This window comes from Eptesicus fuscus, chromosome 19 (genome assembly GCF_027574615.1).
Source record: "Eptesicus fuscus isolate TK198812 chromosome 19, DD_ASM_mEF_20220401, whole genome shotgun sequence".
Taxonomy (NCBI): domain Eukaryota; kingdom Metazoa; phylum Chordata; class Mammalia; order Chiroptera; family Vespertilionidae; genus Eptesicus; species Eptesicus fuscus.
Genome location: NC_072491.1, coordinates 10015523 through 10038493, shown reverse-complemented (window position 1 = coordinate 10038493; position 22971 = coordinate 10015523). Strand labels below are relative to the sequence as shown.

Below are 22971 nucleotides of genomic sequence, written 5' to 3'. Positions count from 1 at the left end.
CCAGACGCTGGGCTGTGTGACTTGGGCCTCAGTTTCCCTGTGTGTAAGATGGCGGCAATACGTACTTACCTCAGAAAGCTGTTTTTAAGATGAAATGAAATCATATATGTAGAGGGCTTAGGACCTGTTCTCTTTCCCCCCATTACCTGGGGGAGGCCAGGGCTGGGGGTGGTGGAGTGCACAGCCCAGACCTGAAGGAATTAAGGCATGAGGGGCACAAGGAAGCAAAACTCCACCCCCAAGCCCCCCAGCAGCCAGGTGAGTGGTTCCTGTAGGGACAGGAGAGGAAATGAAGCAGCAAAGGAGAGAACAGGGGAGCATGTGACAGGGAGCGGGAACACATGCACACAGTAAGGTGGGAAGAAATGGTCTGAGATCCAATAAAACCATAAAGGAAGGGAAAGGGCAGGAATGAGAGCAAGAGAGTGGGCCAGCGATGGATTCTTCTCTCCGGGAACGGGAAGGGCACCGGGTTTGGGGCCTGAGCCCTGGGTTCCGTCCTTGGCTAAGTGTCCCTGGAAAAGTCACTTAACCTCTCTTAGGATTTTTTTTTTTTTTTTAAAGCCTGTGGCAGTGAAAATAGTAAGGGAGCTGTTGGGACATGAAGGGAGAGCCTGTTATGGTTGAGGGCCCGAGCACCCAAATCATATAAAGGGAACCGCCTGACCTCAGCGCTGGCTGTGGGAGAGAAACAGTCCAGCGGCCGGGAGAGCAGAGGAGCAGTGGGCGGGAAGGCAGGCCCGGAGAATCTGGGGGACAGATAAAGGAAACTCGTGATGGGGCGAGGCTGGGCTGAAGAGAAACAGATTGGGGAAGAGCTGCGAAGGGAGGGTCCCCAGACAGGGAGGTGGAGGCCGGGCGGGAGAGAGTGGGAAGGCAGAGAGCGATGGGAGGGCAGAGCGAGAGGAGAAGCAGGCCGGGGAGAGAGGGCTTGGAATGCAGAAAGCACTCGGGGAAGGAGGAAGGATTGGAGGCAGAGGGGAAGGGCAGAGGGGAACACGGGGATGCGGTGGAGGCGGTGGACAGGCCGCCAGAGGGAAGAGGACCCCGGGGGCAGATGGAGAAAAGAAGCGAGTAAGCCCGCGTCCGAGGAGGTTGGGGACTTCCCGAAGAGGGGCTGCGGCCTGGAGGAGAGCGCAGCAGCGTTTAGCATCCATCCAGACTCTCAAGAGTGACCTTTGCCTGACCTTGCGGGTCGGAAACAGACGCCCTGTCTTTGTGGAGAGCTGTACCAAGCCGGGAGAACGGGGCTGCTCAGGGCTGGGCCCGGTGCTCGCCGAGGCTCCTCTGGCCCAGGGCTGGATCCCAAGGGGAGCGCACAGCCCGCCTGGAAGTTGGGGCACAGGAAGGAAGGTACCGCCGCCCGGAGCCAGCGCGCAGTGGCCTGCAGGGGTGCCTGCCCTGAGCTGTCTCTGGGGGGCGCCGCCGCCTGGGCCGCAGGCTCCCAGAAAAGTGGAGGCGGATGGCGAGGATCGAGACCCCCCCCCGCCCCCCGCCTGGCGCTGCGGGAGGGACCGAGCTTCAGACAGTGTTAGGGGGACCCTGGCCCTGCGGATGCCCCTGGATTCCTCGCTGTGGGGCGGCCGCGCCCGCCTTCCCCTGCCCGGCGCCCCTGGCCCGTGGTGCGCGCGCGGGCCCGGCAACCCCGAGCGCGTCCCGCAGGGGCGCTGCGTCTCCCTTGCACACCCGCACGCGGCGGACCCTCTCCCCCACACCTCCTGCCCGTACCACCCGGCCTCTCCTCCCACCCTCCGCCCCCCTCCCCTCCTCGCCCTCCCCTCCCCTCCCTCACCCTCTCCCCCCTCCAGCCTAGGGGCGGGAGGGGGCGTGGCAGGGCCGGGGTTGGTGTGGCTGCGACCCGGCTCCTCGCACTCGGAGTCCGCCCCGGGAGCCGGCCCGGCCGCTGTCCAGCCAGTCCGCGCCTCTCGCGCCCCGCGCCGCCGCCGCCGCCGCCGCCGTCTCCTGGGAAGACGCTGCCGCTCGCTCGCCATGGATCCTCCCCGGGTTCTGCTCTCGGCCGTGTTCCTCATCGGCTTCCTGTGGGATTTGCCTGGTTCCCAGCAGGCGTCCATCTCCTCTTCCTCGTCCTCTGCCGACCTGGGCTCCGCCAAGGGGATGCGAAGCCGCAAGGAAGGGAAGATGCCCCGGACGCCGCGAGAGAGTGCCACGGCCCGGGCGCCCCCGGAGCTGGAGCTGGAGCTGGAGCCGCAGCCGCAGCCGCGGGCGCAAGAGGAGCCGCAGCCGCCGCCGCCGCCGGCGCAGGAGCCTCCGGGCGGGAGCCCGCGCGTGGTGCCCCACGAGTACATGCTGTCACTCTACAGGACTTACTCCATCGCCGAGAAGCTGGGCATCAACGCCAGCTTCTTCCAGTCTTCCAAGTCGGCCAACACGATCACCAGCTTCGTGGACAGGGGGCTCGGTAAGTGGCGCAGGAGACGCCCGACCTCCCTCCCCGGGAGCGCCGCGGCCAGGGCGCGGCACCGGCGGCTTCCCGCCCCGCTCCAGACACCGCTCCTTTCTTAACACTGTTCTCTCCAAAGTCCCAGTCCGTTTCCGAGTGCCGTTTTCCTGACAGTTCGCAGGCCCCCTTCCTCCTTCCTCCCTCCTTCCTCTGCTCTTTTGTGGCCAGCGGCGTGGTGGCCGCCCCTCTGGTGGCTGCGGGAGGAAGCGTGCAGGGCGGGAGGTGGCGGGCCGATGACCTGAGCGGTCAGAGGGGTCGCGGTGGGTACCGGCGTCCGGGAACCGTGCCACGGGGTCGCGGGTTTCGCGGGGGGCGCCGTCCAAGGCCTGAGCGGCGGTGGGGACCGATCGGGCCCCGGGGCAAAGAGTGAGCGTTGGAACGCCCGGAGTCCCCCCGTCCGGCCGCTCCGGGGAAAGCCGGCAGCAGCGAGTCCCGCGGGCGGAGGAGCGAGTCAGCGAGTGGCGGCTGGCGGGTCCCCCCCCCCCCCCCCGTCTCCCCGCGGCTGCAGGGGTTCGGGGCTCGTCCGCCGGGTCACAGCCCTGTGCCTTCGGGTTTGGTTTTGTGGCTTCCGAGGGGCGCTTTCCCGCTGCTCCGAGTCGCAGGGGAGCCCGGGCAGGGGCAGCGGCAGGGGGGCTCGGTTTGGGGGTTGTTGGTACAGAGCTTCATCCACATGGGTGCCTGGGTGTGCTCACCCACCTTCCTCGGCCAGCCCACGCGCCTCCGTCGCTCCTACCAGGGCCGCAGGCTCTGGCCCTTGGAGGTGGGCGCCCGGCTCGGGGGTGCAGAAGCCCGCGCGCCCGCTCGCCGCCGCCGTGCTGGTGCCGGACTGCAGCGTGGGGGTGCCTTCAGAGAACCTCGAGCTCCCCCTGGTCCCAGAGCTTGGAGAGGGATCGACAGGCGCCAGAACTCAGCTCCTACCGAGGAGAGAGCATAACGTAGACGGAGACTGGAAAGGAAAGGAAGGGAGGAGAGGAAGGAAGGGAAAGGGGAGGGGGGGAGGGGAAGAAAGGAAGGAGACGGAGGAGATGCGGGCTGTTATCTGCTCCGTTATCCCGCCCGGATGTAGCTCCGCGCGTGGACCCTTCCCGACTCCCACTGCTGGCGGGTGAAAGTGGGGTCTCCCGGGGACCCGCGAACGCCGGGGTTCGGGCGGAGAGGGCTGCCGGGGTTACCCGTATGTCCTCGGGGCTTTTTCAGAGCCGGCTCAGGGCCCTGGGCTTCCCGGGCTCCGACCTCAGACCCCTCGCTGGCCGTCGTGTTCCTGGGGAGCCAGGGTCCCGTCCGGGCGAGAGTCGCCGCTGCAGCCCAGCCGGAGGCCAGCGCGGTGCAGGGGCCGCTGGAAGTGCGGGCTCTCTATGCTGATCAGTGATCGTGGGGCGACAAAAGGCTCATTGGCACTCACACCTGGCTTCTTCGCAGCGCTGGGACCGGGTCCCGGGCCACCGTGCTATCACCCAACGGCCCCCTCCACCCCCACCTCTGCTTCTGGCTTCTCCCTCCCTCCTTCCCTCCCTCCCTCCCGACGTCCGGTTGATCCTCCGCCTTTTCTACCGCCCTCGTCGAAGGAGCGACTGGGGAGCTGGGAGAACATTGCTCCAGAGGCCTCTCCCAGGGGAGGAAATCCCGGAGGCCCCGGCGGGTGGGCGGGCGGCTGGGCGCCTTTTCTTTCCCCCCTAAGGGAGGCTTCGAGCAACGCCGCCCCTCCCCCAAGCGGCACCCCTCGCGAGCGAGTTTGGCCGGTGACCCAGGGACTCCGCAGGGGGTTCGGAGGTGTCTCCCGAAGCCTGTGGCGCTCGGGCGAGTGTCAGGCGTCTCTGGGGGCTCGAGGTCCGGGTCAGACGCGGGCTTGCTGCACCCTCGCCCGCGCCGCAGCCCCTCCCGGGCCCCCGCGCTGGGGGCCCCCCGGGCTCCGGAGCTGGGGGGAGGGCCTGGCCGCGCGCCCAGGCCGAGGCTGGGGAGGGGGCGCTCCGTTTCCCAGCCAAGGCCTCCCGGCCAGCCGGACCGAGACGCAGACGTCCGGCTTCAGCTCGGGGATGCCGCGGAGAGCCGAGGCGGCGCGGTCCCCGGCGGGAGGAGGCGCGGCTGCGGCGCCCGGACCGCAGTTCCCCAGGCGCGGTCCTCTCCACGCCCGCGGGGGTCCCAGAACCCACGAAGAAAGGCGGGCGGTGGACCGGGAAGGCTCTGGGGCTGGTCGCACGCCGCGCGGGGGGCCAAGGCGCGCGGAGCCGCGGGCTGGAGGGGGCGCGCGGAGGAGGGGGCGCGCAGAGGGGGGAGCGCTCGGAGGAGGGGCGCGTCGCGGGCTGCAGCCCCCGCTGGATAAAGGGCAAGCCTCACTTTCCCTCTCACTGATTTTGATTTGATGTGTCACCGGCGGTGACCTCGGGCTGGACCTTCCGGGGCTTGCTTAGCATCGGGCCCCTGATTGGAGTGCTTCAACTCAGCGATCTAATTGAGGGCTCATGTCATAACACATCAAACGGTGTCTAGTCTCCCGTGATGGAGGGGACCCGCCAGCCGCGCATCCCCGGCCCCCCCCCCCCCCCCCAGGCCAGGACTTCCGCCCCTCCCTCGTGGGGACTCTCGGGGCCGCGCCAACCCCTCCAACATCCCCGCCCCCACCCCGCGGACCGCGGGGGCCAGGGCGAAAGCACAGCGGCCGCGCGGACCTGTCGCCGGGCCTGAGGACGTTGGAATCGCCCTGGGCCGGGGCGGGCCGGGCCGAGAGGAGCTGGGGTCGCTCGGGGGGGGGGAGGAGCAAAGGGAATGGCAGGAATCCCGAAGCCGGCGCGCCAGGCCAGCCCTGCTAATTCACGTGCAGGATTGGCAAAAAAAAAGCTCCCCTCTCCTGGGAGTCCGAACCCCAGGCGTCCCACCCCAAACTTTCCAGTAAGAGCGGAGGAGCAGGGATAAACTCCTTCCAGGGTGAACGAGGAGCGTTTTAGGTCTATTCAGGCAGCAAGACTTGTTCTACCTCCACCATGCCGCCCTCCCCCCCCCCAACTCCCAGGAGAACTTACTGCACTTGAAAAAAAATTAATATGTCCTCCCTCCTTTCGATTTGCTATGCAAACATCTAGGGGGTAATAATAGCAACCGAGACATACTGAGCATGTGCTGTGTCCCAGGGAGTAGGCTCAGCCTCAGCCCTGTTACATGAGTTATTTTATTCAATTCTAACAACCATCTCCAGGCGCCTGGCACAATCACTGTTTCACAGGTGAAATAAGGAGGACGGAGAACCGCTAGTGAGAGGGGGAAGCTCATCTCTGGTTCTAGACCCTTCTGCTTGCCTCGGGCCCTGTACAGGGGAGAGGAGGCTTCTAAACCATTGTGGCCAGCAGCACAACAATGGGCAGATTTCCCACCGAAGTCCCTTCAGATCCGGCCAGTAGTCGGAGTGGAACTTTGGATGGAAGGGTCTGCCTCGTTTGTTTCCTCTTTATATTACCCTGTGCAGGGCACAAACTACTAGTATGTGATCCCTCATGTTTTAAAATGCCTTCACACTGTTCTTTTAAATTATTTTGAATCTATAAAGATGATAAAGTGCGTGCCTGTGTGTGTGTGGGTACAGTCATAGGATCAGAAAGGACCAGGCTGGATAGAGAGAGAAATTACAGTTAGTACAAGATCTAACTAACTCGGTAAAAGCCTGGACCCCGACCTCTGGGGCCTGGGAGAGTCGGACAACTGGAACTTCTATGGATTCAACGTGACTTGAGAGATAGAGGGGAGGGAGGGAGAGAAACAGAACCGGACTTTCCGTTTATGTCGCGAGAAGTGCCACAGCATTCCAACAAGGGGGGCAAAAACACTCCCCAAGGAGGAGGAAGCCAAAAGGAGGCTAAGACGATGGCTGCGACTTAGGTGTCCAGGTGATGTTGAAGGAAGAATACTCTTGAGAAGCGCTTCTGGGTTGTTGTCACAATAGTGCGCGCAGAAAGGAGGCAGGAGGGGACAGATAAAAACCAAAAAAAACGAGATCGGAACATCCTTGGAGAACTTGACACCCTGGACGTGAATCTGTGGAGAGTTTGAAGCTGATGGTTTGCTGGCGTCTTGCTTTACCTTCTGGGTGGTGATTCCCGGGGGGCAGGGCCTGACCGCTGCGGGGTGGCCGTGCTGCGGGGGGAGGGCGTTCGAAGGGCCGCAGAGTTTCCCAGGCGATTGAGGTTCGCCTGGTACAGCGTGTTGGTGCAAAACGGCGAATTAACAGCGAGTTTCTGCGCGGACCTGGGCCGCAGAGCGCTTTTTGTAATCAACGCGGCAGCGCTGTTGCCCGGACCCTGTTGTCGTTGGCAAACGGAAAATGAAATATAAGCGGGGAAGTATTTTAATGGGGACGGAGGGAATTCACAACTGTTAATTATTTGGTGACCTTGTATTCGATTTGTTGGAGTCCCTTATAAAAAAAAAACACTAATGCAGACCAGACGGCCAAGCGGGGAAGCCGGCAGAAGGTTCCAATCTAGGCTTTATTTCCCCGGAAAGAGGGAACAGCTTTGGGAAAGGGTGGCTGAGCGCCCCAGTGTGTGCGTGTCTGTGTTGCGCGCGCGCGCCCGCCCGCCCGCGTCAGCGCCGGCGGCGCGGGGTGTGCGTTTCCCCAGCAGGTCCCGGACCCTCCGATCCAGCCAGGGGAACTGGAAAGTCCTGGAAAAAATCCGGGAGTCGGGGAAGGAAGTCTTCAGCCACAAGTTCGTTCTGAACCTCTGGTTGGGATGATGAAAACACTAAGGCCACAACCAAACCCTTAGCCATTGGTTTGTTGTTAAACCTCAGTTATAGTCAAGCGCATCCCTAAGGCCTGAGGACTGCCTGACCCGACCCTGGCCAGGCCCGCCTGAGGCCCAAGCTAGGGGCACCCAGAGGCTCTGCAGCCGGAAGGCAGGTTGGCGCGGGGGTTCTGGGCGAGCTTCCTGGCCGGGAGAGGCTCATCAGAGGACAAGGAGCGTTTCCCCCCGCGCGGGAGGCTCCCTGGAGTTGTGTGATTTCTGCACATTTTAAAGCAAAATGACCTAAGCCACAGCCCATGACAGGCCTGTGAATCCCTTTCCCAGAAAACCGAACCCAGGAATGGAAACTCCTCCAGGGGGACAGGCGAGGCTGCGTGCGGTCAGGACCCCGGGGAACGGGGAGCGTTGCATCGACAGAGGCCACAGCGCACCCCGTTTTTTCTCCAGCTGGAGTTCTCGGGGGTTCTGGGGGTGGCACGCCTCTTGGATATTGGCGCTGTCTTGCTGGAGCGGCGCGGGGAGAGGGAAAGGGACCAGGACGGACAGATGAGGAAAAGAGGGTTCGGGAGAAACAGGGCGGAATGAGGACTTCTGTTTTCCTCCAGGACTGCCGCGTGCATCCGACGACGGAGAGCAAGTCAGCAATAATCCCGGGGCTCGGAGTAGAACGAAGGGCATTAGTTCGATCACCCCGCGCGGGTCCACGAACCCTGCTCCACCGATGCTCTCTGGACCCCAAGGAGGGATCTGAGCCGCGGCCGTGGGGTGTGGGAAGCGGGAATGGGGGTCCCCCGGGCCATTCCGTTGCTTGGCTTCTCCTGCGTCCCTCCCCACGGTTTAAAGCCCTCGCTGTTTATTTTGTAAGTTCGGTGTCGGTTAAATGGTATCTCCTGTTGACAGGAGGGAAATAGGTCCTCTGCGACCTAATGGGCTGTGTTCTGCCTCCCGAGACCGTCCATTAGCGACGCTGGGGGCCGAGGGTCGGTGCGCTTGGGGTGAGGGGCTGCGGGCGCAGGGAGGAGGCGGCGGTGCGGGGCGGGGGGTTGAGTTGCAGGAGGGGCCCGGCCGCCTGGGGGCGGGGCGCGGTTTAGGGGCAGGACCGGGGGGCGTGCAGGGGGGATGGGGGGGTGGTGGGGGCGGACCTCTGGCCCCAGCTGCCTGGGTTTAGCTTCGGGAGCCCGGCAGAAAGCGGGGGCAGGGGCAGCGCAGAGTGCTCGCTTTGGGGGTCCTGGGGGCGGTGATGGTTTCCGCACCCCTCCCTAAATCATGCAGAAACCAGAGCGAATGGGCGCGGCCCGCTTTGCAGATCTGGCTTCCAAGCAAGTGGGGCCAGGCCCCCCCCCCCCCCACTTCCCAGTCCACTGCCGCCTCCACACCCCGTGGGTCCATCCTGAAGGATGCTAGACCCTGGCTGCCACCACGAATCTCATTTTGCTACCACGTTATCTAGGGAGCCCCCCACCCCCATCCCCACCCCCCACACACACACGTGGAGCGGAGTTGGGCGAGGCTGCGCCCGGCCTACCCCTGGGAAGAACACGTGGGAGAGTGGTCCCCGGCGGAGAACCCCAGGGCGCTGGGGGTCCAGGGTCTGACTCCGACAGCCAATCGGAACCCCTCGCCCCACCTGCAGCCTCTGAACTGGCTGGAGAGGGGAAACCACGCACCCTTTCCTTCTGCCTTTGGCCTTGAAGCTCGCCAGTCCAAAGGCCCCAACGCGGTCCTGCCCAAGCCTTGGTTTCTTGGTTTTACTTTGGCGACGCTCTGCTCCTGAGTTCTTGCCCTTGACCCCCACCAGACCTCCCCCTCCCCCTTTCCCCTGGCCTGCGGCGCTCTCCTGGGCTGCGGGGAGGCCCCGTTCGTGGACGGTGCGTGGAGGGCGGCCTCTGGCAAACCCACCCGGTCCTGGCGCGGCACCCGCAGAAGGGCAGCGACCTCCGGGGGACACCGGGGCGGAGGGCGGGAAGTGGGAAGTGTGGGGACCACGCCGAGCCTGTGTTTGGGACTCCTCTAAAGGGATGCCAAGTTAAGATCTGAGCTGCCGCGGTGGGCCGGGGGCTGGGGTGGGACCGCGGTGGAAAGAAAGGTGCGCCTTGGGAAAGTGTCCTGGATCTCAGGGTCGCGGCTCGGCTCCTGGGTCCCTCTCCGAGCGCGCGGCCACGCGGGTTGGCGCCCAGCGCGTGGACACTGCTGTATAAAGGAGTCCGCGTCGTCCTAGAGGCGGGAGAAGCCGCCTGAAGTGCGTGTGGACTCCTGCTGGGCGCGCCGGTGCTCGGGAGAGAGGGCTGGCCCGCGCCTCCCCGCAGACCCTGCTGCACTGCGTTGCAGGCTGAGGCTCCGAGGGCCTGCGGGGCTATGCTGTCGGTCGGGTGGAAGTCGGGGTTCCCCTCCCCTCCCCTCCCGCTCCCAACCTCACTAGCGCGTGCCTCCCTCTGGGACCGCTCACCTTGCTAACACAGGTTTCTCTGCCCAGACCCGCTTCCTCTTGTGGGGTTTGCAAGGCCCAGGCCCCCTCCTGGAAGGAGGGCGGGGAGAGGCGTGGAGAGAGGGTGGGCAAGCCTCTCCGAGCCTCTCTGAGACTCGCTTCGGGCTTTGAAAGGAGGAAGAAGCTGAAAAGTGCAGGGCAATCTGTTGGGGGGAGAGACTGGGGGAGCTGAGAGGCCCAGAGAAGAGCTGGCTGATGAGTGTGTGTAGCTAGGAGGACCTCACCCTTTCAGACCAACCAACTGGAACTTTGGGGGTGACTCACGGGCTGGCCTGGAGGCGCTGCAGTCCAAGGGGTCATTCATTGCTATAACCCCCACTCTGCCCTCCAACAGGTGCCTGGCTTTTGCTGAGTGAAGAAGACGCGAACAGTGCCCCCAGCCCCACCCAGACTGATGACACGGACAGACCATACCTCACAAAAGGGCACTAAAGGGGGGAGGAGGAGGTGGGTCCAGGAGATTAACCCCCAGGTCTCTAGGCCCGCCAGGCTCAGCCAGGACGCCAAAAGGGGCAGCATCTGGGCGAGCACCGGCCCTGCCTGCAGAGGAGGGCACCTGTCAGCAGGTCCCTGTCCTTGCTGAGGTTCAGGCTGGAGGTCTTGTGTTCACCTGGCATTGTGGGTGGGACCCCCGTGGTGGATGTGGCATGGGGGCGGGGAGGCTGAAAAGGATCAAGGTGATGGGGTGAGGCCTTGCCCTTCTCTGGAACTTAGATGAGCCGGAAATGGAAGCTTCTGCTTCTCTCTTTATCCCTCTCATCCAGCCCCTTTCTTCCACTCACTTCCGGAAATCCTCTGGCTAGGTGCATGCGTCTTCTCCTACTTGGATGTGGGTAGCTGTAGTCACAGTGGCTGCACTCATTGGGAGCTCCGTGTGTCATGCACTGCCCTGTGCTTTGGCTCTGACCTCGGCAATGACTCCGAAGAGTAGGGGCGGTGGTTCTCCCATTTTACAGTTAAGGCATGTGAGACTGGGAGAGCTTATGTGACTCCCCCAAGGTCACCCAGCCAGTAACTCCTGGACTCTAGGTTCCTGTGCTCATTCCCCTGTGGTTAGAAGCACCTAATATTTGCATATGTCATCAGATAGCTTTCCTACCCCTTCTCTCATTTTCCAACCATTCTTTAGTGACTGTGAGCTCATGTTATCACCCTCATTTTGTAGACGAGATAATTAAGTGTCCTTGTAAATTCTCTGTCAGAAGTCCAATGGTTCGCATCCCTTCAGTTCTGCTGATTAGAAAGTGAGTGGCTTGTGGAGACCACGGATTGGCAGCAAGAAAGAGCTGGAACCTTCTTGGGCGTTCTACCAGGCACAGAGATCAAGGCTGGGATGTCCAGGGTAGAGGCATAGATCCTGGAGCCAGGCCTCTTGCTATCTTGAACAAGTTCCTTCCAAGCTCTGTTTTAGTTTTCTGAACCATAGTACGGGCATCCTGGTGATATATATTTTTTTCCATAGGCGGTTTTGAGGCTTAAATGAGTCTGTAAGTTAAGAATTTAGATTGTGCCCAGCACACAGTAAATGCCACAGAAGTGTTTGCTGTTATGATTATTTTGCTGGGTGGTCAAGCAAGAGCACCCGGGAGAGGCTGAATTGTGTGAGCCGCCCATTGAGGCTGAGCCTCTGTGAAGATGCTTAGCAAGCTCAGAGGCCCTGCTCCGGACAAGAGTACAGAGGAGGGGGATTGTTGGAGCCCCCAGAGAGGCCTCTTCGATACAGGACTTAACGGGAGAGCAGGCTTGTGGAAGGCAGAGGGCTGGTGGTCCATTTTGTTCTCACTCAGTACACCTGATGCTGTTTCCCACGTGTGAACTGTGGCCTCTCGGGGCAGTGCTAAAGCTGAGGGGCCTCAGGAAGAAGTGACTTCAAACCCAGCCATGAATTCCCTGTTTTTTGGTGTTTTTTTTTTTTTTTTTAAAGTCCTGGGAACTCCAGCCCCCCTAGTGTTGATGACATTGATGATGAATGGGACGCATTTCCTCCCTCCCTTTTTGCTCCAGGGCCCTATCAGAACCCTGGGAGAGGCATGGCTGAGGGCTGAAGGTGGGGGTTGGACGTAAGACCTTCAGATCCTGTCCCTCACTAGATGCAGGGGCGTGGACAAGTTAAGACCCGTCCTGGAGCCCCAGTTTCCTCATCAATACAGGAGGAGTCTAGCTGTAGGATGGACCTTGGACACTGGAGGGGAGGATCCGGGAACCGAGGCCATCAAAGCCCTGAGCACGTGCCTGGCACAAAGGCCCCCCCCGTAAGCTTCATTGCTGCCTGCGGGGCCCAAAGTGAGGGGTGAGGGAGGGGCTTCGCTTCAAAGACTTCTGGAGTTTCCTAAAGATGGTGATTATCCGCCCCCTTCCCCCTCTTCACCTGGGGGATTTGGGGTGGGAGAGCAGGGTCTGTGCTTTGGGAGGGCGTGGGGCAGGCGGGATAGCTGGAGGAGGCGGGTGGGGGCAGAGCGGTCTAGGTCACCGAGAGCCAGACGCGCACAGCACAGGAGCGCTGGGGAAGCAGAGTCTGCGCCAGAAGGGCCCTGGGTTTGGGGAGAGACGGAGCTGCCGGCGCACCCTGGGGCTAGTGAGCGACCGAAAATCCAACTAGACTCTTACAAGGGAGCTCAAGCTTTCCTCAGAGATGTCTTGGAGAAAATTCAGTGGGCCCTTTCTGCCTGAGCCCAAACTTTTGGAAACCCTCCAGGGTGGTCCAGGGCAGCCTCTGGCAGCAGGAGGAACCCGGGTGGGCGAGGCGCGTTCCCCAAGCCAGCTTATCCCTAGGCCCTGAGGCCACCCTCCAGGGGCTCAGGTTGGGGGGGGGGTCTGGTTTTGGCGCCCGGGGCATCCTTTTCTATCTCGTCTTTCTTTGCTTCTCTCGTTTCCTTCAGCCCCACACTGCGACCCTGCACAGATGCCCTTATCTTTCTTAGCCAGTCTCCGCCCCTAAAGGGGAGTAATAGTCCCTACCTTGCAAGGGACAGCTCTTTGCTTCCAGTTTAGGTATTTGCTTTCCTTTTTTATTTTTTACCAATTCCACACCAGGTGTGGATGTTTGAGGTGTCCCGTGCCTTTTACCAACTTGCTCTCAACTCAAAAAAGGCTGGCCTCTTTATGAAGGATTTTCTTCAAATGTGCAGGTGGTTTGCTCCTTCTCCTCCCCTCCCCTCCCCTCCCCTCCCTCTTTTTCCTCTACCACCCACCGGGGAAAGTTGATAAGCCCAAACCCAGCGATTGTAACTAAAAAAGGTCTATATGTCTAATACTCAACAACACCGAGTTACCTGGGGTCTGAGCCAAGCTGTAACAAACCAGGTGGATGCAGATGAAAAGCAAAAATAAAAAACAAAAGAATTCCATGGTGTATTCCCGATCAATTTTATTTAAAGGCCTAAAGCAAATGAGTCACTTCCAGGATGTAAGGCAGTGCCACGAACAGATTGTGAAATGAAAAGCGCAATGTTTCTCAATGTCCAGGGCCTGGGGGAGAGGGTCCTTTGATGACGTCAGCCCTGACTGATACAGAACCTAATGGGAAAGGAGGCTTTGCGGGAAGGAGTGTGAAGGGCCAGCTTCCCGCCCACAGGTGGCCACGGCCGCAGAGCCAGGCCTTGCGATGCCCCGGTCAGTAGGCGAAGTGTCCGCAGGGTCACGGCGGACAGGCGGACAGCGGTGTGTGCACTCTCCAGGTCAGATGCCTCCTCTGGGCTATTTCTGTGATGCACGGGTCAGAGCAGGTCCAGACAGGCGGGGAATGCGGTCTGCAGGGGAGCTGCACAGAGCAGCCACCTCTTTGGACCCTCTGTTTAGGGCTTAGAGCTTCTGGAGACGCAGTGAGAGAATGGGTGTGGATGAAAGAGTCAAAAAGCTTGAGGGTGATTGGGGCAGGGGGTGGGGGGGCACAGGAAGGGGCTGGGGCAAGAAGCTGACTTGGTTCTGGAGTTCCACCTTGACTCCTGCTCTGGGCCTGAGCTTTCGAGAGCCCTATTGTGTCCATTTCCAAGGGCGCCTTCCCCAAAGGCGGGGAATCTGAAGAGCCAAGGAACATACTCATCTGGATTAGTGGTTCTTAACGTGGATTCCCCAACCAGCAGAATAGCATCATCTGAAATGCAAATCCTGGGCCTCTAGAGAATTTGGATTTTTAGCAACTTCCTCTGTGATACATTTAGCAGATGGAGGGTTCCCAGCAGATTTAGTGTTTGTTTGTTTATTTACTTATATATTTTTTATTTATAAATTTAGTGGCTTGAGAGCTACTACTCTATAGTGATACTCCAGCCACAGAGTTCTTGCCCAAGTAGCGTGAGCCCACCTGCAGGGCCTGGAGAGCTTCTCCATCAGACCTGTCCTCCTGAGAGTGTATCACAGCTCCAATGTGTACACCTGTAGCCCGGGAGCTCGGACCTGTGGGTGAGGGTGTCCACATGCATGCAGGGGAAGTCCATCACACCATGGGATGGAGCTGGTATGAGAGGAGAAGGAGCGGGACACGGGCTGAAGCCCTCATCTGCACTCTTTCCCATGCCCTGGGAAGAGTGAGCGCCCCTGGATGCAGAATCTCTCTCAGTAGATACTTTCTTCTGTTCTGATCACTCCCGAGGACCAGAGAAATGCAGGCTGGCCATTGATTAGTCAACACTTAAAAAAAAAAAAAAAGAATGCAAACAAAAGCAGGCTGATCTCTCCATATTGCACTAGAGAGAAACAAATCATCCTTTATACCTGCCTAATGTTCTCCAGTCATTGACAGACTCGCCTAAGAATTATGTAAGCAGACATGGCTTTTATCCTCGCAAGCCCTGCAAATACAGTTTGGATTATATCACATCCCTTATACCCTGGCAACTACTGGTTGATTTGAGATCCTTGTACCTGGACTGTAATGGGGAGGCAATGGGGCAATGAGGCTTAGGGGCTAAATCAAGCATGTCAAACTCAAAGGCTAACAATAGCCAAATAAATGAGGCATTCAGCGCCCGCGCCCCCCCCCCCCCCCCTCCAGCCGCGAGTTTGACACGCTTGGGCTAAATGTTTCCACCTTGGAATGAAATAGACCTCGGGTTGGATTTCAAACTCACCACTGATTACTAGTTCTCAGACTTTGGTCATTAACTGAATGTGTCCAAGCCTTGAGTTTCCCATCTGTAGAATGGGAACTGTTCTGTGCTTGTGGATAAAGTAAGGATGAAAAATATGTCAGCCAGCCCTCAGGACATTTAGCTGGTGCAGAAAGTGTCTCAGGTTTGTCCCTCTCACCACATCCTTGGTGACACGGGTTTCTTTAAAGGAGGAGCAGAAAGTGTGTTGAATTCCCACTGATTTTCATGTGACCCTGGAAGTTTTGAAGGTCTTGGCTTCTATAAATCAGCTGCCTCCAGTGGCGGTTCCCCTTTCACCTCTCTTACCCTTCCCACCACCCCCCTCAGGTCCGGACTTGTGTGTGAGAGTGAGGCAGCCAGCCCTCCAGGTCAGCCCCCAGTGAGGACTGGGTGTGGCTGAGGCTCCAGACCTGGTGCCCTGGGGCTACATCTGGACTGGCCATGAGGGTCCAACCTGGGACCCAGTGACACTTTTACTATTGAAATTGACCCACACTTTACTAGCTTCTGGGGAAAGCTGGGGGCTTTGGGGATTTTTGTATTTGCTGGGTTGTAAATATTTTATGAGAAGGCAGCCCAGAAAAATCTGGTGAGCTTTCTGCCTTGCACATTGAAGTGGGGTTGGCTTTATAGACAAATGTGTCAAAAAAAAAAAAAAAAAAAAAAAGAAGAAGTCCACTTTTGTCTTCATCCCAAAGAATTCACTTTGGATTTTAAAAGCCTGTTACTTCCTCCCAGACCCCGCCCCCCCCCCCCCCCCCACTCCACATGCCCTAAATTTTTATTTCTCACCTGTAACCAAAAGATGTATCTTCAGGGTTACTTGAAAAGCAAGAAGATTTCAGGTTGTGTGTGTGGAGGAGGGGAGGTCAGTGTGTGTGTGTGGGGGGGGGGCGGGGGGTCGGGGGCTGTGGTTTTCTCCTTCCAGAAGTGTCTATTTCTTATTAGGATCTTCTGAATGGATAGATACCCGGTGCTTGTGTTTCTTCATTTGCTACCCCCCTCGCACCCCCTCACCCCTCAGCAAATGAAAAATGACTTCAGAAAACCCCATTGCCCTTTTTGCCTTTTTTAAATGGTGAATTTAAGAGAGAAAGAAAGACATCACTTAACTCTTTATTCTGTGTGCTTTGTATTTATTGGATCAAATGCTTCAGCAAAACTGCCTGATGGGCAACAACTCCCCCCACCCCCAGACCACAGTGGGTCTAAGCTAGGACTGCACCTTTAAATAATACTGGAGCTTTTAAAAAAGCTAACAACAACAACAACAAAAATCCCCCAACAAGACCCCAACCCCCAGGCCCAGTCCGCAGATACTGCTTCAGTTGTCTGAAGCAAGCCCAGGCAGCTGGTAACTTTTAGGTTCTAGTCTAGCGGATCCTAACGGGCAGCCAGGTTGAGAATGGCTATTCCAGAAGTCTCTCACTCCTTGACCTGCATGTGCACTAGGCCAGACGAGGCTCTAAGTGCTGTGAATGAGCAAGATGGACTGGGCAGGGTCCCAGCTCCCATGGGCTGGGGAAAACAGACCACTGAGGAGAAATATTAACCAGGCCATCGGAGATAGTACTAAGTGTCGGGAAGATAACAGCGTCCTGCCATAGAGACTCAGGGAAGGTGCTTTAGATCCAGGTGGTCCTGGAGGGCTTCTCGGAGGAGGTGGCGTTTAAACAGAGACGTGAACAAGGATGACCCAGAGCCCGCGCACGGAGAGGAGATCTGGGGGAAGTGCGGCCCAGTTTCGCAGCCACAAAGGGCGCATTCGTGGTTGCTCGCCAGCTCCTGGGGGTGGGGGTGGGGGGGGGGGGGGGGGTGGGGGAACAAATGCGAGAGGCCGCGGCCGCTCTCCAGCAGCCACCGACTTCCTCCCCGGGGTGCCTGGGAGGAGGGGGCCCGCCCCGTGCGCCCGCCCCAGCCCGGGTGGTCAGGCCCCGCGGCTGGCCGAGCTGGCCTCCCGGCCGCCCCGGCCCCCGCTCCCCGCCCTTCCCTCCCGGGGGCAGCCGCAGAGCACCGGGCCCGTCTCCCCCTTAAGTGAAACTGACGGTAATTATTTTTTATCTCGCAGACGATCTCCCGCACACCGCCCTCCGGAGACAGCAGTATTTGTTTGATGTGTCCACGCTCTCAGACAAAGAAGAGCTGGTGGGCGCGGAGCTGCGGCTCTTTCGCCAGGCGCCCGCGGAGCCCCGGGGGCCGCCCGCCGGGCCGCTGCGCGTGCAGCTCTCCCCGTGCCTGTCGCCCCAGCTGCTGGACGCGCGGACCCTGGACCCGCAGGGGGCGCCGCGGGCCGGCTGGGAGGTCTTCGACGTGTGGCCGGGCCTGCGCCACCGGCCGCGGGAGCAGCTGTGCTTGGAGCTGCGGGCCGCGTGGGACGCGCCGGGCGCCGGGGAGGACGCGGGGGCGCACGCGCCGGGGGCCCCCGAGCGGCGGCGGCCGCCGCCCCCGGACCTGCGGAGCCTGGGCTTCGGCCGGAGGCGGCGGCCCCCCCAGGAGCGCGCCCTGCTCGTCGTGTTCACCCGGTCCCAGCGCAAGAACCTGTTCGCCGAGATGCGCGAGCAGCTGGACTCGGCCGAGGCGGCGGGCCCCGGCGCGGGGTCGTGGCCGCCGCCGTCGGGCGCCCCGGACGCCGGGCCTTGGCTGCCCTCGCCCGGCCGGCGGCGGCGGCGCACGGCCTTCGCCAGCCGCCACGGCAAGCGGCACGGCAAGAAGTCGAGGCTGCGCTGCAGCAAGAAGCCCCTGCACGTGAACTTCAAAGAGCTGGGGTGGGACGACTGGATTATCGCGCCCCTGGAGTACGAGGCCTACCACTGCGAGGGCGTGTGCGACTTCCCGCTGCGCTCGCACCTGGAGCCCACCAACCACGCCATCATCCAGACGCTGATGAACTCCATGGACCCCGGCTCCACCCCGCCCAGCTGCTGCGTGCCCACCAAATTGACTCCCATCAGCATCCTGTACATCGACGCGGGCAACAACGTGGTCTACAAGCAATACGAAGACATGGTGGTGGAGTCCTGCGGCTGCAGGTAGCGGCGCCGGGCCTGCCGCCCTGGCCCGTGACCGTGACCGTGACCGCAGGGGAGGCCTGACTGCAGAGTCAGGAGAGGAGCTGGCCTTGGAGAGGCAGAGGGGAGGGAGCAGCAGCCTGGACGTGCAGCAGCCCGACGGGAGAGGAGACGGGAGAGGAGGGAGGCCCAGCCTTCCCAGACCCTTTCTCACCTGCCAGCCCGGAGGGAGAGACGGACTTTCACACCCCGCCTGGCCGCCCCGCCCTGGGAAAAACGAGCCCAGGAGGATGGATGTCTGGAGGGTGTATCTCTGTGATCGTGGCTTTGGCGTTCCTTGTGTGTGTGTGTGTGTGTCTCACACAGGCTTTGGGAGGAGATGGGGGAGGGAAGACGCGTGGCTGTTTCTCAACTGCTTCATGGATTGGAGAGAGAGAGAGAGAGAGAGAGAGAGAGAGAGAGAGAGAGAGAGAGAGAGAGAGAAAATAAATAAATAATGGAAGAAGAGAAGCAGAGTGGGAGGGAGAGTCACCACCTCGGACCACATCTTGGTTTGATGGTGCTCTTCCTGGGTGAAGAAGGTGTGTCTTCCTGCCAAGTCCCGGCCCATGCCCTGTGACCTCCCAAGCAGACCGTGTTCAAATCGAGGAATTGGCACCAGGGATAGGGAAGCCAAGAAAGGCCTTAGAAGAGCACCGAGAAGGGTGGGCCCAGGTGGGCCTGTTTCACTTGTGTACCCGGCTCTGTCCTGGCCTCTCCCATTTATGGGGAGCTGGCAACCTGCATCTCACGCCGCTGGGGGGGCTCAGGCCACACTGCCTTTACAGTTGCCTTTCCTGGTGGGGAAAGGGGAGCTGGTATGGATGGAATGACAGGAATGAGTCCAAATGGAACCCCCTGGGGACAGTGAGAAACCACAAGGCCTGCCTGTGATGCCTGACACTCAGGTGCCTGAGCCCTGGCTGGAGGTAACCTGGGAGAAGCCCCGCCCCCGTGTCAGTTTCTAATTGATTCCTTTGAACAGAATTTGCCAGAATTCAGACATCTGCTTTTAAGGGGAAGGCAATTTCCCAGTTAAACAAACAAACAAAAAAATGGGTAGGGGTGGGCAACTATATGGCTAAGGTAAGAGGTGCAGAGGTAAAAGGACCCCAGAAATAGAAGAAGGGCGAGGTGGTGGGTCCCAGAGGAGGATGGGGAGAAGGGGCAGGCCCGGAGCAGAGAAGAGAAGGATGAAAGGGGATGCCAGTCCCTGTCGCCCAAGTTTCTTTAAAATCTGTGATTCTTCCTCTCTGCCTGTGACATTCCTGAAAGATTACCAGCCAGCAATAGCCAAGGGCTCCCCTCCGAAGAATTGTTTCAGATTGTAATTACCAGTTAGGCAATGTTTTTAAAGCTTTGTAATGAGAAACTGTGAAAAGAGCCAAGTGTTACATTGAGCTTGGGGTGGGAGAGGGGAGACCTGGCCGTGAGGAAGGAGGCAGGGGTGGAATTCGTCTTCAGGAAGGAAGCAGGAGAGAGCACAGAGCAGCTGAAATGCCCACTCCCAGATGGTCAAAACCACGAACTTCCCCCCCAGCCTGCACCAGTGTTATTTTCAAACATCGCCCATAAAAGTAGGCCCTTTGAAAAGTTTGCCTCCTCCCCATGAAATGGTTTAAACAAGGGAACGTACACCAATCGTGACAAACATGTTGTTTTTCCAAAGTGGTTTTGCTCTCTCTGGATCTAAACCTGTTGCCTGTTCTGTTCAGAGAACTACATGTCAAAGAAAGGGTGAGAATGATAGTAAATGCTAATATAAAATGCTGAGTAAAAAAAAAAAAAAAAAAAAAAAAAAGGAGAAAAAAAAAAAGACTTGGCCAGGAGAAATAATTTAAAATGCACATTTGCTTTGGATGCACTGTTGTTCTGTTAAAGACTGTATATATTTGTTTATTTAAGGTGACTGGAAATGCAAAGAGGAATGGACAGCATGCAATTCATCTTAATGTACAAAACGTTATATGCACTCAAATGTTATAATGTCTAATATTTTTAAAGTTTATATTCGAGTTGTACAAAGTTAAACATTAATCAGATATTTCATCCTTTCTTAATGTTATCATTTTCCTAAATATTATTACAAAAAATTTTTAAGTCTGTCTAATGGAGAGTTTTTTGTTGTTTTTTTTTTAAAACTGTCTACCTCACTATAATACAAGTATTTACAACACTAAATTTACCAGAGGTCAATTTAATATTCAAAACATTTTTTTACAGTTTACTTTTCCTGGGTGATACTCAGTCTAATACTGTATTATTAAACTCATTTTCCCCTTTAAAAACTCAGCCTGGTTTATATGGGTCTACTTAGAAAAATTACTTTGTCAAGGAATGGTTGTCAGTGGTATTTTGTTCCAGTATGAGACTGAATGTCTGCAACGACACTGGTTCCTTTAAGAGCCATGATTTAGGGGATGACACTTTTTCTTCACAACTCTTCCATAACTCGCTTTTCATGAAATTTTCATTCACCAAATCCCTCTTAGCTATTAGAACAGTGTTTATAGGCCTTTGCCCCATTTTGGCATCTCAAGAGCCCACATAGGAATTGGATTATTTCTTGGTTTCTTTAATGTTGAAAAAAGAAAGCTGTACATTACCTAGGGCCAACTAAGATGTCGGTAATTACTATTTACACTTATGGCCTATTGGAAGCCGAAGATATGAAATGTTTTTCTGTTTCTTCACTTGCTGTAAATCAGGGAACCCATGTACAAGTGTAATTCCAAGTGCTTACTACATGATGGAAATACTGTTGCGCATGCATTATCTCATTTAACCCCCTCCCCCCTCCCCCCTCCCCCCCCCTTCCCCCCCCCAAACCCAGTGAGGTAGGCATTATGATAATTCCTGCTTTACAGATGAGGAACTAGGTGCAGGGTTTAATTAACCGGTCATGGTCATCCAGCCAGGAAGTGGTAGTTAAGATTTAAACCTAGTTCTTCCACACCCTAGAGCCCAAGGAGTTAACTTCTAAATAATTGTGCCCACAGATCATCTATCTGCTCTGTAATTGGTCCCTAAATGTCAGTGTGAGAAATTTGCAATTAGCCACGATGATTGGGAGCAGCCAGCTGGTGGAGGAGAAGCTGCCACAGACAGTGGCCTCCAGCATTGTCTGTGGTTTTGGAATATATGAGTTGTGGCTGCTGGGATAGTTGGGTGTGGATTGCAAAACTCAGTGAGTGCTTAGCTTTAGGCTTGCCTTGAGAAACCTATAGTTTGGGTCATTGGTGAGTTTCTGTGGATTCTCTAGAGGTTTCTGAAAATGCCTTGGGTGTGGGTTTTGCGTTTTGATAATCAGAATAATGGTCAATTTACAAATAGGTCCTATTTCAATAGTTGTAAGTGGGCTGTTTATAGCTGAGAAACATTTTCCCATGGAAACAATGCTCATTTGAATTTACAGGTCATTTTGTAAAAGCTTTTTTTTTTTTTAACCCAAATGGAACTTTTTAACAAAGCAATTTTGACTTCTGGATTTGGGAAACAGATAATCACTGGGAAAACAAAAAAGAGGTCTTTCTCTTTCCTGAGTGGAGGAATTCTTTGCATGTTTGCACCACTCTTTCTGTACCACTCACCCAATTCCCCCATCCTCCCAACTGCACCGAAGACTCCCAGCCCTACACCTTAATATGTCCTCAATCTAGAGATTCCCCTTTCTGTAAATGTTTCTGTCTCCAAAATTGTTTTCTTCTCTTCCCTCCATCAAAGTTTCTTCTTTAACTCATATGTAGGAGAAACACAATTTAATTGAATTACATGAAGATGTCAATATCTCTTAGCTCCTCAACCTTGGAGACATTTGCATTTTAAGAAAACAATCATCACTCACAAGTAATGGTTAACTCAGATTACTTGTGAGTGATGTGAAAAAAATTAGACAATATAGGAGAAGATAACACTCAGACTGCACACAATTTTGAGAATTGTATGAGAGCTAGGCATTGATGATACAAGGATGAATGGAGATCCTCGTCAATATGATTATTTTGGTGTCCCTTAGGGGACATTTTGTGCATTGAAGTGACTAGCTAACTTGTTTTAACATTAATATGCAGCATATAAAAGTAAAAGATTTAATAACTTAGTTTTTTTCTAAAACTCTTAAGTTTAATGAATATAGGCCCCATACATATGTTTTTCTTGTCCTTGTTTTATTTATTGCTACATTCCTATCATCTTCTGCACAATAGTGCCCAACACATAGCAAACAATAAATATGTTGAGTAAATAAATATAGAAATATGTTTTTTTACTTATAAGGTACCTAGGCATAAGCCTAATCGAGGAGGTAAAAGACCTATAGTTGGAAAACTATAGAATATTGAAGAAAAAAATAGAGTAAGATACAAACAAGTGGAACCATATACCATGTTCATGGATTGGAAGAATTAATATCATTAAAATGTCCTTACTACTCAAAGCAATCTATAGATTCAATGCACTTCATATTAAAATACCAATGCCATATTTCACAGATCTAGAAAAAATATTAAAAAAAAAATTACATGGAACCAAAAAAGACCCTGAATAGCAACAGCCATTCGAATCAAGATAGCCTGGCACTAGCATAGGAACAGACATATAGATCAATGGAACAGAGCAGAGATCTCAGAAACCGACCCACACATTATGGTCAATCAGTATTTGACAAAGGAGGCAAGAGTGTACAATGGAGTAAGCATAGTCTCTTCAATAACTGGTGTTGGGAAAATTGGACAGGTACATGCAAAAAAATGAAATGAGACCACCAACTTACACCATACACAAAAATAAAGTCAGAATGGATAAAAGACTCAAATGTGAGCTGTGAAACCATAAAAACCCTGGAAGAAAAGGTAGGCAGTAAAATCTCAGACATCTTGCATAGCAATATTTTTGTCAATATAGTTCTTAGGGCAAGGAAACCAAGAAGAAAGACAAACAAATGGACTACATCAAACTAAAAAGTTTTTGTGCAGCAAAAGAGAGAGACCATCAACATAATGAAAAGAGAACCCACTGTGTGGGAGAACATATTTGCTAATGATACATTGAATAAGGAGTTAGTCTCCAAAATATATAAAGAACTTATAAAACTCATCACCAGGAAGTCAAACGAGCCAGTTAAAAAATGGGCAAAGGACTTGAATAGACACTTCTC

The 22971-nt window shown here is 56.3% G+C and overlaps 1 protein-coding gene across 1 annotated transcript; it reads left to right on the top strand.

The window, feature by feature from the left end:
* The first annotated feature begins 1989 nt into the window (after nt 1–1989).
* GDF6 (growth differentiation factor 6) lies at nt 1990–17802 on the top strand. Its single transcript, XM_054708671.1, has 2 exons — nt 1990–2419; nt 16838–17802. Exons 1-2 carry the CDS (start codon nt 1990–1992, stop codon nt 17800–17802), a joined length of 1395 nt encoding a protein of 464 aa, XP_054564646.1.
* Nucleotides 17803–22971: the final 5169 nt, after the last annotated feature.